Genomic DNA, 16,682 nt, shown 5'->3' on the forward strand with positions numbered 1-16,682 from the left:
ATTATGGCTGCAATAATTTAAAATTTCGTTTCGAATATCAGTTTTCCAGCTGTACTTCCAATAAAGGTGTTCCACGAATATTGGCACGGAGTAAATCAGTAGTATCCGGAAATCTATGGTCGCTCAACTTTCGTTTCAGGAAACATTTATCTAACTTCTAAGGTCACTTGGGATGTTAAAGCTAATCATCAACTGTATTATGTTATGCCGGACAGCACGGGCCCCTTTACAAGAGAGAAGGTCACTCTAGTGTTATGGTTTCATGTATCAAGTGCCGGGACAGGAGAGTCAATATCGAAAGCTGGGCCGCTTTACAAGAAAAAAATATAAATAGTAAAAGTTTATGGCCCCAGTGGCCATGGAAAGCTGTACATGAATTAGAGCTGGTTAGCAAGGACAACTAAATCATAAATGAAAAGGTCGCGTTTCAGCAGGTGTTACTGGTTTGTGATGGGACAGAAGGGTTACCATAACGATAACCTTTAGGGTTACTTTAAATAAGAGAAGGCCCAGTGTGAGACTAGCCTTAGCTATTCTTGGCTTTCACGTGACGTCACTGACCTATTTCGACCTATCCAAATATGGGCGTCCGCCATCTTTGTGCTCCTCCGAGTGTGAAATGTTGTGATAATAGTAGGCCATTTTTATAGTGTTTAGAGTTTTAGCTCGCTTCAGAGCCAAATGACGTCTCAAAACTTTGGAAAATGGCTGTGCCAGTGCTCTCGAAATATGGATCAGGTCTTGAAAGTCATGTAAAGGAACGTTATTTGAAGAAGATCGAGGCAGTAGGCGTTGATCCAGTCACCATACCAAGTGAGCAGTTTGATCCTGAATGTTTTGTTTAGTTACTTGGTTTTGCAGACGAGCTATTATACGAACGATCAGTTTAAAAATTACAAGAGTTTGGAAGCATATAATCAAGTGGTGTCTGGATTTGTGGCTTCAATAAGAGGACGAATTATCTCAAGCAAGCATGTGGTCGTGGCGAAAGTTCGCCATTCCCAACGCATGAATGACCCTCTGGCCGATATTTGGATCATTGCCGGCAAGGATGGTACGATTTTTTCTGCTCATTGTTTGGGTTGTAAAGCAGGCCTAGCAGAATCTTGTTCGCATGTTGCCAGCGTCTTATTTTACATCGAATGTTGGACAAGAATCAACGGGAAATTAGCCTGTACCCAAGTTAAGTGCACGTGGCTTCTTCCCACGTATGTCAACCAAGTATCTTACGCAAGGGCCAAGGACATAGATTTCTCTTCTGCGAAAAAACTCAAAGAGATTCTAGACAGTAACATTGATAAATTGAATGATGAAAATTTAGGACAGTCTCGTAAAAATCAAGCTGGACCTGGACGAGACCCGAACCCTTCAGCCCAAGTTTCAGCAGCGGAAAAGGAGGAATTTTACACAAAACTCTACAACTGCCAAACAAAAGCTGCTTTGTTAAGTTTAATCGACCCCTTCGCTGACCATTTCATTTCCAAAAGTCGGAATGTTCCAGTTTTATGTGATCTTTACGAGCCTTGTAATTTAGATCTAGATTATCTAGAACTGTTGCGAAAGTGCTTAGATGTCAAGCTGAACATTTCAGACGAGGAGATAAAAGCGGTTGAGCAAGACACAAGAGATCAAGCTAAGGGCCCAGGTTTTTTTAGACATCGTGCTGGCAGAATTGGAGCCTCTGTATGTGGTGCTGCCTACAACACCAACCTAGCTCAGCCCTCCCAGTCACTGATCCAATCTATCTGCTACCCCCACTTGTACAAGCTGGATACCAAGGCCATTCGACATGGCATCAAGTACGAACAGTATGCCATTAATGCATATGAAAGCTTAATGAAAACAAAGCATATTAACTTTGAACTTAAGAGATGTGGTTTGTTCATCAACAGGGAATTTCCTTTCATCCATGCAACCCCAGACTTTTTAGTTTCTTGCAATTGCTGCGGATTGGGATGTGGAGAGGTGAAATGTCCCATTTCCATCCCCAACTGTGACTTTAAGCAGTATGTTCTACAAAAAAACTCTTGTCTTGAGGTGGTAAATGACCTAATGAAGCTAAAGAAGAGCCACAATTATTACTTACAGGTTCAACAACAGTTGTTTACTCTGCCAGAAAGAAAATATGCTGACTTTGTTGTTTGTGCTGTGGATTCAGATGGAAATGCACACATTGTGTGTGAGAGAATTTACCCAGACCCCCACCACTTCAAAACTGTCGTGAAAAAGCTTGAAGCATTTTGGAGGATTGGCATACTCCCTGAGATCTTGGGACGGTGGTACACAAGAAAGTGCAATGTTATCATTAAAGTTCCAGGTGATCAAGCAGTCTGCTTTTGTAGAGGACAGTGCAGTGATGAGATGGTCTCCTGCAGTAATGCTGACTGTCCTTATGGCCAATTTCACATAGGATGTTTGGCTGTAGGTGGGAAGTCCATACCTAAAAGATGGTATTGTCCTCACTGCAGCAGGCTGCCACAGTTTAAGAGAGGAATTGGGGCTTCAAAAGCCAAGCCGAAACCATCTACTGTCAACCAAGCTGCAATGCAATGCAATGCTATTTGTGTTTGTAATGCAAAGGCACTCATAAGTGATAAACTGGTCGAGTGCCACAATGCCAACTGTACAAATGGTCATTTTTTTCATCTTAGCTGTTTGGGATTGAAAAGAATGCCAAAGAATCACCAGTCAACGTGGGTGTGTGGTGCCTGTAAAGCTAAAGAAAACAAATCATCCACACCTACCACTTCTACTTCTTCAAAGACAACCTCTGCCAAGCCAAGCAATTCACCATCACCAGAAACTTCAGAATCACAAACAGATGATTGTAATAGTGACAGTGAAGATGATATTGAAATCACACAGGTTACAACCGGTGTTGTTGACAAGTATAGTGCCCTTGCAACACTAAACAATGCTGATTATGACCTCATCAGTGATCCTGCTGGATGGCTTAATGGTGATATAATTCAAGCTACCCAAGTATTATTGCAGAATGTAAACCAGTCAATTGAGGGATTTCAGCGCCCAACCCTAGGAAGAGTAAGGAACTTTGATGTAGTTTCGGGAGAATTTATTCAGATTTTGCATACAGGGACTGATCACTGGGTATGTGTTAGCAGTATAGGATGCTTACCTGGTGTTGTAAATCTTTATGATAGTCTCTACCATCATGCAATTAGCCAGGAAATAGAGGAGCAAGCAAATGACTTAATAGGTGGAAGACTAGTTAATTTAGAATTTGTACCAGTTCAGCAACAAAGTAATGGTAGCGACTGCGGAGTTTTTTCAGTTGCTTTTGCTACGTGTTTGGCTTTTGGTACTAACCCCAGTCATGTAACTTTTGATGTTGCTAAAATGCGTCCCCATTTATTAGCTTCCCTTAAAGGTGGACAAATAAGCATGTTTCCAACTTTTTAATTCATTCTTTAGCAAAGAAAATTATTAGTGATAAGTAATAGTCAGTAATATGACATAAATATTATAATAAATAATTTTTAATAAATAACCAAAAGCAAAAAGCTGATAATCAAAATAAATACTTCATTTAAGCGATTTAAATCAGACATCTTTTCATTGGAACTCAGTGAATAAAATGTAAAAATGTTTGTGTCTGAACTGTCCAGCATTATCAGCTTCTTACTTTAGGCTCAGTCAAAACAGATTAATTCTGCTTTGAGAAATACACCAACATATTAAAATCTTTTCTTTCGAGATTCAATCTACATCTCTTATTATGAAATCTAGTGACAATATTAAAATAAGCAGGAACCCATGTTCAGGGAAATGGTGTATCAGGGAAGAAACAGTAACATGACAATGAGTCATACATAGAGCAATATTTCTAGCAATAAAATTAATTAATAAACATTTCAGTTGCTATTGAATATTATTAGACCTCTGTTTACCTTTGGCATAATATTTTTCAATTTCTCTCTGGCTAAAAAATTGTTAGTTGAATCAAAATCAGTATTCATGTGTTAGCCACAGTTATCTTCTTAGCACATAATCTCAGATGAAAAATTAGGCCATAGGTAAAGAGTTATTTTCACTTTCTTTTTCCTTCATGCCCTTTTTCATATCAAAATTTAATTTTTAAGATTGTTTGTCCCCTCCATATTTGGACTTGTTGAAGAACGTGAATAAAATTGTTGCTTTATTTCTAGTGAAATAGTAATTGTGATTTTAGTGTTTTGTGCCTGTCGCAATGTAATAATGATTTCTCCTGGTATAATGTTATTATAGAAAAAACTTTAAACATTGTTACCACCCCTGCTTTTTATGAAAAATGTACTACTCAAATGGCACTATGGAAGGACAAAAATTAACAAGTGCAGAGCAAACCCTTAAAATGCGGTCAACGATTGGTACCTGGAATTCAGGTGACCCATTCTGGTTGCTGCTTACAAAGTTTGTGGGCAGTGTTCCTTCCAGAATAGTGTATTTTCGCCGCAGTAGACCAATCACTCTTTCGACGTGTATCCTAACACTGGCTATCCCCCTTAAATGTTCAACGTCAATGGGATCTAACTGGGCTTTCCCTTTGGTAAATGCTGGAATTACCAGTTTTCCATGCTTTAAACCAACACTTTCTGTGATGGTAAATCCCCGATCAGCCATGACTGTATCCCCTGGGGTCAACTTATCTAAGAATCCACAATTCTCAGTTAAATATTTATCTGAGGTGCGGCCACCCCAAGCTTCAGAAACAAAGCAAATTGTACCTTGGGGAGTGATACCAATAAGGATCTTTATGGTGTTGTGGCGCTTATAAGATGAGAACGTTTGAGCTCTGGCCATAAGCTTTGTTGGTTTTTCAATAAAAACTTCAAAGCAATCGATTATGACAGTTACTTTGCGCCTAAATGTATATTGAAAGCACATTGGCATAGTTTTCCACAACTGTTCCCTTTCAGGCCAATGGATAAAGCAGGACAACCTAGAATCCATTGCCAATATCCAAGAGGTAAATATTCTTGATACACTTGACAGGGACACCACGAAACGATACGCTAGGTCTTGAAAGGGAACGTTTAGTCTCAGCTTCATCAGTACCAGCACAAATTCTTGAAATCTATTAAGAACTGTAGATTTCCGTTGAACATGTGGCGCGACATGCTCAAACACCACCGTCAGGACTTCATAGGAAGGTAGTCCTGTGTAAAATCGAACTTTATCAGCTGTATCGAAGAATTCTCTGTCCGGAGCTTGATATGCAGATTTTAAAAACATGTATTCAAATTCATCTGTCTGTGTGTCAGCGTTCTGTGAACCTTCAAAATAAGTTAAGTCTAAGTCCATCTGTGTTGACTCGTCCTTGAAAGTCACTACGGGTGTCTGGGTGCTCTTGTCGAGTATTTCTTCACGCTCATCATTCGCACTGCTGCAAGAAGGCTCAATATTAAAACATGAATTACTCTGTGTTTCGGTAGAAAACTCGATATCTTGGACAGCATTCCCAGTTTGATTCAAGTCCTTCTTTTTCCTCTCGACTCCAAGTTGCTGATGTTCTATGATTCGCTTCCTGCGCTCTCTTGCCCTTTCAGCTCGTTCTGTCTTAGCTTTCGCTGCTTCCTTCAGATCTTCTTCCTGACTTTCCTTTTTTCCAAGGTTAATAGGTGGAACCCAATCAATATTATATCTGTCCCAGACTTTTGCAGGCTTTCCAGAGACAAAGTGAAGACCACAAACACGTTCGGTTTCAAGAACCCTCTTCGCGTCAGTATCGCCTCGACTGATGGCCGAAATCCAAAGCCTTCTCCGCTCTCGTGTCAACTCTTCGTGCTCTTCGCCTTGATTCGATATCACTTTAGGTATTGAAGAAAAGGAAACTTTTTTCTTACCGCTCTTTGAACCGCAACCAACTACGATACAATGCACCATGTTCAGTGAAAAGTTCACACATATCTCTCTGTCGCGTCTGTTTGTTTACTATCGAGGGGCACAAAGATGGCGGATAGCAACCGTTGTCAAGACCGGTGTCACGTGGGTGAAAGCCAAGAATACTGGTGTATTTTGTAAATACTTTTAAACCTTCTCTAAATAATGAGAATGATTTAGGACTTTATATAGCGCCCTTTGTATATGGGTATAATCAAAGGCGCTTTACTTTGAGTTTACAAGCATGAGAGATGGTTAGTATGAAGTGCAGGCACTGATGGTGGTCACTGCCAGGGTTTCTTTACGTCTCTGACGGGGTCAGTGACCCTCCCTCCTTTTAAAAAGGCAATCAGGCAGCCAGCCCTGTGGTCCGCCTGTGGTCAATGTATCAGTAGAAAAACACTAACGTCACAAGAAGTCCAAATACTTTATAAGGCAATGAATGGGACTAGGAATACAAATATACCGGTTTAAAATAATATTTATTTATATCCATACTCATTTTTCACTGCCAAAGTTACATATTGCTGAATATGTGTGACAGTTACATCCTGTCAATGACGTCAGTGTATAAACGTCCGGTGCATTACAAGGCAGAGAACGGAAGTGCGTCACGCAACACCTAGGGATCAGATATATAAAAGTGACGATCCCGAAGACCGCAGAGTTTGCTTTACTGAAACCACAATGAGCCGCTGTCTTACTTTGGCTTTACTTTTTGCCTGGATGTTTGTAGCTGGTTGTTGGCCAACAAAAAATCCGAAAAATGGTAGGTTGGGATGTGCTTGTTCTATTCTTAAGTTTAATACCAAAAAAACCGCAAATATATTCAAGTTTTAAATTTTCTAGTTTGATCTTTTGGGGACCTAGTCATGTAAGGTTTTCATAATGAATTTCCACACTGAAGACCAATCACGGGCGATTTTTACAGCGATTTAAGTTATGATTTTTGCAGCGATTTGAATAACTATAAGAGAGAAAAGTCCGGCTGCACGCAGGCTACGATTTAAACGGTTGCGAAAACTTTTTGCGGCGTTTTTATTCATTGATTCAAAGCGCATTGTGAGGTATGAACTGTAATCCCTTATTTATATAGCTATTTAAAAATATTATTATGTCAAGAATGGTAAAGCATTTAACTTGTAAAGTTTTATTCAGGACACCAAGATTACCTGGACAAATGTCTCTTTAGACTGAAGCAAATTGTATTCTAAATAAATTCTGTAAAAATCGCCCGTTTGAACATCATCTTTCATCTCGCGCTAAATCCAAATGAAGTTTATATTTTTATTTCTTGAAATAACTTCTGTTTATTGAATTGAATTTAGATTTTATTTTATTTCAGAGACAAGGAACGATGACTTGAAGATGACCGAAGCGACAACAGAAGAAGTGCCTCCCACATCAGCCATCTTTACAGTACAAAGGTCAACAGTACCGAGCAGAAAAAGCGCTACAACAGCAAGGGCTGGTCCAACACAAACAGATCAAGAACCCACAAGAGGTAATCAAGTTTATCGTGATTGATATTGAAATAATATCTGATATTAGATAGGTTTCCGGAAACGAAACTAAGTAGCAGGATGGCGTCTTGCATGATTCTGGCATAACGCCACAAGACTGGAAGAAAACAGGATCCCATCGGGTTGTACGAAGGGTGATATAACTCTATCCAACGGAAAAAATTCTTAAGATTCATCAGTCGGATAGCGCTATTCACCGTTAGTACAACCGGGCCCAGGGCAGAAAAGCCTTGCAGAAAACTTACTAAATAAAATAAAATAAATCACACCTAGCCCCCCTTCCCCGACGCGAGAAGAAAAAATATTGTACTAAAAGGAATACAAGACCGGCTATGTTGACAAATTTCTATGTCTCTCTTAGAATCGCCATTGTCTTTCTTCACATCTGATGTTAAGAAGCTAAACATCGTGGTTATGGTCCTGGCTTCAATTGTGATGCTTTTGGCGATTATCTTACTCATCTTGTGCGTCCTCCGCCGGAACATGCAAAGAAAGATGCAGAGAATGAAAGAGGAAAAAGGTAAATTTTACTAAATGCTTTGCCAAGCGATTATATTCTTCCTTCCTTCCTTTACGTATGACATAGTAAGAGGTATTGATGTCCGCGCTCTACCGGGGTCAACCAAGGCTAGGATACATCAATCAGGACACAGTCACATAAATGTTGGCTGCATCTTTCTTTCTTTCTCTCTCTCTCTCTCTTTCTTTCTTTCTTTATTCTTTCTTTCTTTTTTTATTCTTTCTTTCTTCCTTCCTTCCTTTCTTTCTTCCATCCATCCATCCACCCATCCCTTTTTTCCATTCTTTCTTTCTGTCATTTACTTTTTCTGAAGTTGTTCTTTCTTCTTTGACCTTCTATCATTTTCTCGATGTTTAGAAGAGGAGACAACAACAACAACTACAGAGGGAGCCACACCACAGTGCAAAGAAACCCCCTCAACTGAATCTCGTTTCTACAATTATGCCACGCCCCAACAGCCTGCTGTCGAATATGAAGTACCATATGCCCATCAACAGGCAATGGCTGTTCAAATAATGGCTCCAGCCTATCCAAACCCTGCAAACAATAACGTGACCAATCAGATAGCACCCAATGGGCTTCCTGTTACACCAATGATGGACGATGACGACTACGTTAATTCACGAGTGTTTGAAGCAATCGTAGAAGACATTAATAGTGCAGACCAAACCATTAACAACCAAGAATATAAGATTCCGAGAAATGCTACCAAGAGAGCTGGGTTGATGAGCAATGAGGCTTTGACTAACACCAGTACTTTGAAAGATAGTAGGGGTTACGTTGTGATGTTGAATTACGCTAGGCCCGTGGAACATCAACCAAAGAATAGCCACAACGTTCGTGTAGAGGGACATAAACAACATGTTTACGACGAGCCAGTCAAGACAGAACGATCTACAAACACATTTTCGCGCAATACCATAAAAACAAAAATTAAAATCTTCCAAGAGAAGCTGAAAAGCGACAAGTCAAAGCATGCTGTCCCTGCAGAGAATGCAGAGAAGGGCACTCAGACTCAGAATATAAGGGAATCGATGGTAAAGAATACCGCTTATGATACTCCTAGAAAAGTGTAATCTGTAATATTGAGTTGGTGTGGCCTATCTTTGGCCAGAACTCTATGCACCGTCCCGGGGTCTTCGTGTTTCTCTCCATCTCAAGTAGTTTATGGACAAGTCATTGGTTCTACTCAGTATGGGACATAATACAGAATAGAATAACACAGATTCGTTTCGGGGGGAGGGGCTGGAGGTGTACGTGCGCACCCTCTGTACCCCTCCCTTAGGTACGCGCCTTCCATCAAAAATAAATTAAAAAACAAGAAAAAATTGTTTTTTTATCCGCTAGGCGATCACTGTACAAAATATATAACGCCACAGTGAGTGATAATTAAATATACACATATCTGGATATATATTTTGCTATCCTAGCTTGTAACTCTGTAAATATATATATATACATAGTCTTTGATATGAACACTTGTACCTTCATTTGTCCTAAGAGTGGATATCTTTCTGGTATAACTGAACAAGTTCGATATTATACATTTCAAGTTTATAGATATTAAAAAAATAGTTACTATTATTTCATGTGTTTCACTGCTTTATTTGCCCCCTGGGCGCCCCATAATGCATTGCGATCCAAGATGGCCTCCGTATCGTCAAAGTGTTCCATGTAATATAGCCTGTGAGCAGGTTCCGTTTTGGAGTGGAATTTAATGTCCAAAATGATCCCGTTCGTAGGCAACTGAATTGACTGGTCAATATATATGAGGGGGGAGGGAAGGGGCTAAGGGGGTGGCGGTAGAGGAACGGTAACTATACTAAAAGTATCCTAAGTCCTCTCCCCTTGAATATTTTTATCCTCCACCTTGATACCAATCTTAGTCACTCTTGAAAGAACCGTCGATCACCTGGTTTTTTTTATTTGTCTATCATGGCTAAAATCAGCGTCTCTTGAGCATTCGCGTGCATCTCCTTGTCCATGCCTCAACGCTTCACCATTCGCATCTATTTTTTGTTTACCGTTTTTACGCAATGTGAATGTTAAAAACTTTAATCTTATGCAAATTTTAGTCTTTTTGTAAATAAAACAATAGCTTACCGCCTGGGAATTCACTTGTCTTAGGAAGAATAGAAAGTATGCATAATTGTACGATCTATGAGCTAGCTAACTAAACTGACTTTGACACTATCTTCACGATCAAACCGAACGAGAGAGAAACAGCTGTTATCACTGGAAAAAGACGATGGCAACACAACTGAGCGAGCGACAAGTAGAGGAGATAACCGATGGGTTTAGTCTTTATGATACTGTAGGGGATGGAAAAGTCGACTCCCATCTACTTGGAGAGGTTTTGAGGGCGCTGGGTCAAAATCCAACCAACATCGAAGTTGCTAAAGTCATCAAGCAGCTTGATCCTCAAGGCAATCGTCGTGTTTCTATTGACGAGTTTCTCCCGGTGTTTCAATCCTTGAAGGCTAAAACAAGACCATTTGGTTCTGAAGATTTTATTGATAGCCTGAAGGTGTTTGATAATGATGGTTCTGGAATGATAAGTGCGGGAGAATTGAGGCATGTCCTGACTAGTATTGGCGAAAAGTTGAGTGACGAAGAAGTTGATGCTTTATTTCAAGCTATAGAGTACAACCAGGGACAAGTCAATTATGAAGATTTCATTAAACTTGTGCTGAATTCGTAGTTTGAAGACTCAAGAGCCCTCGAAAATGTGCGAGACTTGGCCGATGGTTTACTCAGAGAGACACCTCACTGTTAAACACAGCTGGGTGATCACAACTGTTTTTATGTTAATCATCAATTAGTTTTAAATTAGTTTTATACTTAAAAGAAAAACTAAAAATCGTCACAAACGTATTTGTCAGTCAGTCTAGTGTTTGTCAGTTTTGCACTGATGCGACAGTAATTATTCACACCAACATAACATAAAGCAATCAAACACTAATCTAACATAAATTTGAAGCTATTGAATATTAACGCAGAAGATAGCTAGGTTAATCTGTACGTATTCGGTAGTGCTCTGTTTTCGACCTGTTTTATTAAAAAGTATTACTAGTAATAGAGTAGGCCCTTGGTTATCGAATTCTGTGATGGATCACGTGATATTTGTAGACAAATGTTTAGTATTCTGTATCTACAAGTTCTAGCTTAGTTAACGTTCCCAATAAATATGACTGTTTGTACACTGTTAGTAGTTGCTCTCTCTATCTGTAGAACATAATCTTATCTAAGTTTCTCATCAGTTAAAACTCGAAGCTTTCACCGTGCAGGGCCCAGGAGGGAAGCTTTACCTACAGAGATATCTAAAAAATTCCGCCTTCGATATATGCAATATTTGTTTCAAAGATTAAACTCCTTTAAAAAAACATTAAAAAATCCTGTTTGAATAAAGAAAAGAAAAAAAAAAGAAAGAAAGAAATTGTTTTAATCCCCTCCCCTCTACCACACGTTTGATTCTATGGTATCCCCGTAGCGAGGCAGGGCTAGGCTACCAAGTTCATCACGAGAAAGAACATTATTGAAAGCGACTGAAAAAGATTCCAGTTCGATGAAAAAGTTGTTAAAAATAAATATGAAAATGCATTAATAAGGATTGTAAACGCGATCTGGGTAAGTTGATTATTATGTGAAGGAATAATTTCTACAAAACAGTGTTTTGAATAGCTGCGATCGCTTTTGAAGTCGCCTTGAAATGTTTCAGGAAATATGCAAAGCATTCATGTGATGTTTTTGACAGATCAATGAATGTTTTCTTCTTAAATTTATTAGGTAGATCATTAGAATGTGATGATCAAAACTATCCTCTGTCTGGTAGATAGCGTTATCTCATGTTCTGTGGTGTGTAGGTAAATTAATATGCCTATGTTGACAGGCATTTTTTCGAACATAAACTGAATAAAACAACAGCTTGTACATTATAAGTAAATTAAGTCTGTAGTAATTGTCGTAGTTCGTAAAATAATATACCATGTACTTATTTATTAAGAAATATAAAGTTGCTTTCGTTCCGATATTTAATCGCAATCCTACTCTATAAAAAGATTCAACAAAACGCTAGGAAAGTGGTCTTGGTACTAATGGTATGAATGTCATTTTAACAATAATTAATGTTATCAATACCCTATAGTGCATACACATCAATGGAAGGGAATGAAAGAAATGAAGAAGCAGTTGAAGTAAACGTAGATCTCCAAGGACAAGGTTACATTGAAAACATACAAGGCAATGATCAGAGATTAGAAAATAATGATTGCAAAGAGCAAGTTGAAGAGGAAGTCCAAGAAGAGTCTCTTCATTCAGAGATTCATTTGCATTCAATCCCCAACATGCATGTTCATATTCTCCAAGAATCTCCCCACATCAGCAATTCTGAAGAACTCAACTCTAATGATCTAGAAAACCAGTCTGCTGTATGCGTAGTTAATGATGCAACATGTACTCCTACTGTTTTGCTATCGGAAACTATTTCAATGAGCTCAGCAAGCATTAATGTCATCCCTCACACTGTAGTTCTCACAACTCCTGGCTTGTCGAGCTTGTGCTCTACTCAAGCTGGTACAATGGAGGAAATTGATGATGAAGAACAGCATGAACGTTTGCTTATTTCAAAGAGTGAGACAGAAGAACTTTTGATTTCAAAGACGGAAACAACTCAGGACCTTGATGATTCATGCATTGGGGTGAGTAGTAGTGTGAACGTAGCTATTAACAGTGTTTTGAGTCACATCTACCTGTAAGGAATCATTCTCCTTTAATCTCTGGTTCAATTTTCTAGTTTGACATCATTCACAATATGTGAGAAGAGTTTGTTACGTTTTTTCCCTTGATCTGAGGATTTCTCTCCGGGTTTTCTGGTTTTCCTCCCTCTGCAAAACCTGACATGCTAAATTGTAATCCAATCTGTGACAGGGTAGCCATGCCCTAATGTTGATTGGCCCAGAGGTTGTTTCAGGGTTGAATTTGTGAAGCTATGTATACCCAGACTTAGATCAGCCCAGAGGTTGTTGCAAGAAGGTTCAATTTGCGAGATAGCCATACCCTCACTTTGAACAGCCCAAAGGTTGTTTCGGAGGCCTCGCACATACCAATTGTGATTCTCACAAGACTGAAAATTGCTCTTCTGAGAGTTATTGGAAAAGCATGTCCCCAGATATACTTGTCTACCAAATAGCTTGCAAGTTAAAAACTCCTTAACTAAAAATTGACCTGGATCCTGTTTTGTTGATGAATGTAACATGTTTTCAACAGCTTACAGCCTCTGTTACTGGAATAACAAACAGTGTTCACGATAAGCTCAACACAACCTCAGCAGTAGAAGGAATTGTGGTCACAGCACATCAAACTAGCATGTGTTACCTGCGACAAATTTTTGACCATGATCAAGTGACATCTCAAGGCCAAATGCCAACTCTAGCTCATGGGGTAACCTCCCATGACCTTCCGGAACTACAGCAATGCAAGTGGCAAGGTTGCTGTCAACATTTCTTGTCTCTAGAAGACCTAGTTCACCATGTTAATGAATATCACATAAGAACAGATAAGCATGCCGAGTTCTGTTGCCATTGGCATGGCTGCAGTCGCAACGGCAAGGGATTTAATGCCAGATATAAAATGCTAATTCATATGCGTACTCATACTGGAGAAAAACCGCATAAATGCCATCATGAAGACTGTGGCAAGTCATTTTCTAGACTAGAAAACTTGAAGATTCACCAGCGATCACATACTGGAGAAAGGCCTTATATCTGTCCCATTGAAGGATGCGACAAAAGATACTCTAATTCTAGCGATCGTTTTAAGCATACGAGAACTCATTATGAAAGAAAACCTTATCACTGTAGAATTGAAGGGTGTGAAAAATGCTACACTGATCCTAGTTCTCTGAGGAAACATCTAAAAACACACCATGGACAAGATGTAAATATTGAAGAACATGACTAAAAAATTTAGCCGTTCTCAATAAGCCTTTTCATAGTTTAAGAATCGACTCCACTGCGCATGCAATTTTATCCCGAATTTCTCAACTTCTTTTGTCTAAACCTTTTGTTCTTAATTAAACAAAAGGTGAGAAATTCGGGAAAAAATCGCATGCGCAGTGGAATCGATTCTTAAACTATGAAAAGGCTTATAGCATACATACAAGATCATGCAAATTACTGTTGGTGCAAATGACATTGCCAGTGAACACAAAGATTTCAGGGGCATGTGCCAGCTATGAAATGTCATGCAAACGCCAATGATTTACAGTGATTTTGCACGTACATTATGTAATGTTGAGAATGACTAAATTGGCCTTCCTTAATTGTTTTATCTCTTGAAAACTTTTTATCAATAGTTAGGTTTTCTTTAGGCATATTTACTAGGGGGAGGGGTGCCTGCGAAGTATGAGAAACACAGAAAAAGTGTTCAGCTTATATTGTCCAAGTATTTCATGAAATGACTGTTTTAAATTAATATACCAATTAGAAAAAAAATTTTAAATCTGTTATAGAAAAATTATGCTGTTTCATGTCGCTTTTAAAATAATATACTATACCTCACTATAATTTTATGAACCAACTTGCAGAATTCAATCCTAACCCTATGGGCTAGGACGGTATGATTTTCGCCTACAACTATCTTATACAACACGCTCACACCATCCTACAACTCGAGTCGTAGCGTGTAAATCAAGCCTACTACTCGCCTATGACAGATGCGAGCATGTTGTATACGACAGTTGTAGGCAAAAATCGTACCCTCTAAACCGGCCTTTAGAGTGCATACCATATATCTGTGAAAAACTTTGTAAGAAATTGCACAAATTAATAAGTAATATATACAGTATGAGTGGCTGTGTTTTATAAGATATACAACCACGAGGTGTAGCCGAGTGATTGTATATCTGATACAACACGGACACGAATACTGTATATGACTTATCAAACGTCTAGGTTAGTTACTTTGTGTTTCACTAAAGTGAATTTGGCCAAGAATTAAACATTAAACCACTTGTGCTCATGATCTACAAGTCAATAGTCCATTCAGCCGTTGGCCTCGTGGGCTTTTGACTCCTAGACAATGAGGTCATATGCATATTAAGGCGCTATTAGCAGCCGTGCAGCTTACAATCATGAGTGATTTGTTAGTACGTTAGTTTTATGCCTCCAAATTGGGATAGGATGTTGAACCGAGAGACAATCCCCTACTCTTACGCAAATAATTCAACAGCTTCTGTTACGTTCCCCATTTTACTGGAAGCTAGGAATGGTTGGGAGAGGGGCCTATGGTTTAAAGTCTTTATCTGAGAAGACTTGAAGGTCTTGCCATTTGCAGATATCATAACAAAGGCAGTACCCTTCTCCTCAGTTATTATAAGGCCCTCAGTGTTGGTCCGGCTGAGGCTTGAACCACTTCCTCCCACACAACAGACCGATGCTCTTACCAACTGAGCTAATGGGGGGGGGTCAATGCCTGCATTAAAATGTTGAGCATTTCTCATGATTTTGCTACATGTATATAATATTTTATTAGATATTATATAACTGTATTTATCAACACAATGTAGTATACCATTTTTACAATAATCTACACAAATATTCTTTAGTTTCATTAAAGATACAATAAAATTAAGCTTTTCAATCTCATGATAAATACTTGAAAATAAACCTATACATATATATTAAAAACTTTGGTAAATTGTGCTCATAATTCTTGTTGACTTTAAATGAATTTTTAAACTTTTGTTACAAGAGGTTGAAATCATAACAAAGAGGAAGACAAAAGAAGGAAGAACTCGACTGAAGGTGGAATCATATTAAAGTGCAAATGAACCCTTTGATAATACATTCAGTATTGGTTCTACATAAAGTAAATAGTTGATTGGTAAAATATTTCTTGATTTGAGTGATGTGCCTCTAAGTTATGAAGGTTTATACTTCCAATATGTTGATGATGATGACGTCAGGTAAGGTATTTCGAGTGTTTTTGTCATAACTAGTAATACTAAATGCTGGCCATTTTGAAAATAAAACTTTTTAATAGCTTTTATGTAAACCATGCGTAAAATAATGATGCTTTTTAAATACTGTTTCTATGAACCAGTTCGAATTTGTATATTTAATTAAGCCTTAATAGACGTCACACTCATTAGCATATTGGAAGTATAAACCTTTATAACTTAGAAACGCATCACTCAAATCAAGAAATATTTTACCATTTAACTATTTACTTCATGTAGAATCAGTACTGAAAGTATTGTCGAAGGGTTTATTTGCACTTTTAAATTAATTTTTAGTTACAAGAAAAGAATATAATAAAAAAGGACAAGAGAGCAACTAAATTTACACTGAACCACCACTGTTTCTAAATCTGAGATAATCAAGAGAAAATATATATAACAAGAACAGTAAGGTTGAATTTGACATATTTACAATATATTCCTTAATGTGTAGTTCCAGAAATCATCCATACCCACCCCACATAGGAATTTGGAATTTCCGAAGAGTATGGGGGTCAGAGAAAGAACAAAAATTACAAAGCTTTGTATGGAAGAAAATTGGAATTTCTGGGGGGGATAGGGGGGTGTCTTGAAAACAATTCCTCTGTGAGGGGGGTATGGATAATTTTTGGAACTACACAATGTTATTTTTCCTAGGCTGGCAATTTTCGCAGGCCAGTAAAAGATTTTTAGTTTACTGCTTCGTAAATATGAAGTATATTCTTTGTTTCTTGTGTCATCACTGCAAAACAACTTCATGCCT

The 16,682-nt window shown here is 38.4% G+C and overlaps 5 protein-coding genes across 5 annotated transcripts; 4 read left to right on the forward strand and 1 right to left on the reverse strand.

Moving 5' to 3' along the window:
* Window positions 1–537: 537 nt before the first annotated feature.
* LOC148905868 (uncharacterized) lies at window positions 538–4,165 on the forward strand. Its single transcript, XM_089038810.1, has one exon. It carries the CDS (start codon window positions 1,009–1,011, stop codon window positions 3,418–3,420), a length of 2,412 nt encoding a protein of 803 aa, XP_088894936.1. The 5' UTR covers window positions 538–1,008; the 3' UTR covers window positions 3,421–4,165.
* LOC148905869 (uncharacterized) lies at window positions 3,402–6,000 on the reverse strand. Its single transcript, XM_089038814.1, has one exon. The coding sequence runs from the start codon at window positions 5,881–5,883 to the stop codon at window positions 4,294–4,296; it is 1,590 nt and encodes a 529-aa protein (XP_088894940.1). The 5' UTR covers window positions 5,884–6,000; the 3' UTR covers window positions 3,402–4,293.
* Window positions 6,001–6,561: 561 nt separating this feature from the next.
* On the forward strand, window positions 6,562–9,507 carry LOC116290645 (uncharacterized). Its single transcript, XM_031697729.2, has 4 exons — window positions 6,562–6,649; window positions 7,226–7,384; window positions 7,765–7,923; window positions 8,281–9,507. Exons 1-4 carry the CDS (start codon window positions 6,568–6,570, stop codon window positions 8,997–8,999), a joined length of 1,119 nt encoding a protein of 372 aa, XP_031553589.2. The 5' UTR covers window positions 6,562–6,567; the 3' UTR covers window positions 9,000–9,507.
* A 516-nt stretch (window positions 9,508–10,023) lies between these two features.
* LOC116290646 (myosin-2 essential light chain) lies at window positions 10,024–11,123 on the forward strand. Its single transcript, XM_031697730.2, has one exon. It carries the CDS (start codon window positions 10,172–10,174, stop codon window positions 10,622–10,624), a length of 453 nt encoding a protein of 150 aa, XP_031553590.1. The 5' UTR covers window positions 10,024–10,171; the 3' UTR covers window positions 10,625–11,123.
* Window positions 11,124–11,447: 324 nt separating this feature from the next.
* LOC116290652 (uncharacterized) lies at window positions 11,448–15,801 on the forward strand. The gene is made up of 3 exons (XM_031697735.2): window positions 11,448–11,550; window positions 12,068–12,620; window positions 13,189–15,801. The coding sequence occupies exons 2-3, from the start codon at window positions 12,081–12,083 to the stop codon at window positions 13,879–13,881; spliced, it is 1,233 nt and encodes a 410-aa protein (XP_031553595.2). The 5' UTR covers window positions 11,448–11,550; window positions 12,068–12,080; the 3' UTR covers window positions 13,882–15,801.
* The last annotated feature ends 881 nt before the right edge of the window (window positions 15,802–16,682 follow it).

This window comes from Actinia tenebrosa, unplaced genomic scaffold (genome assembly GCF_029948245.1).
Source record: "Actinia tenebrosa isolate PJP-AT-01 unplaced genomic scaffold, QUT_ActTen_1.0 PGA_scaffold6__47_contigs__length_16458017, whole genome shotgun sequence".
Taxonomy (NCBI): domain Eukaryota; kingdom Metazoa; phylum Cnidaria; class Anthozoa; order Actiniaria; family Actiniidae; genus Actinia; species Actinia tenebrosa.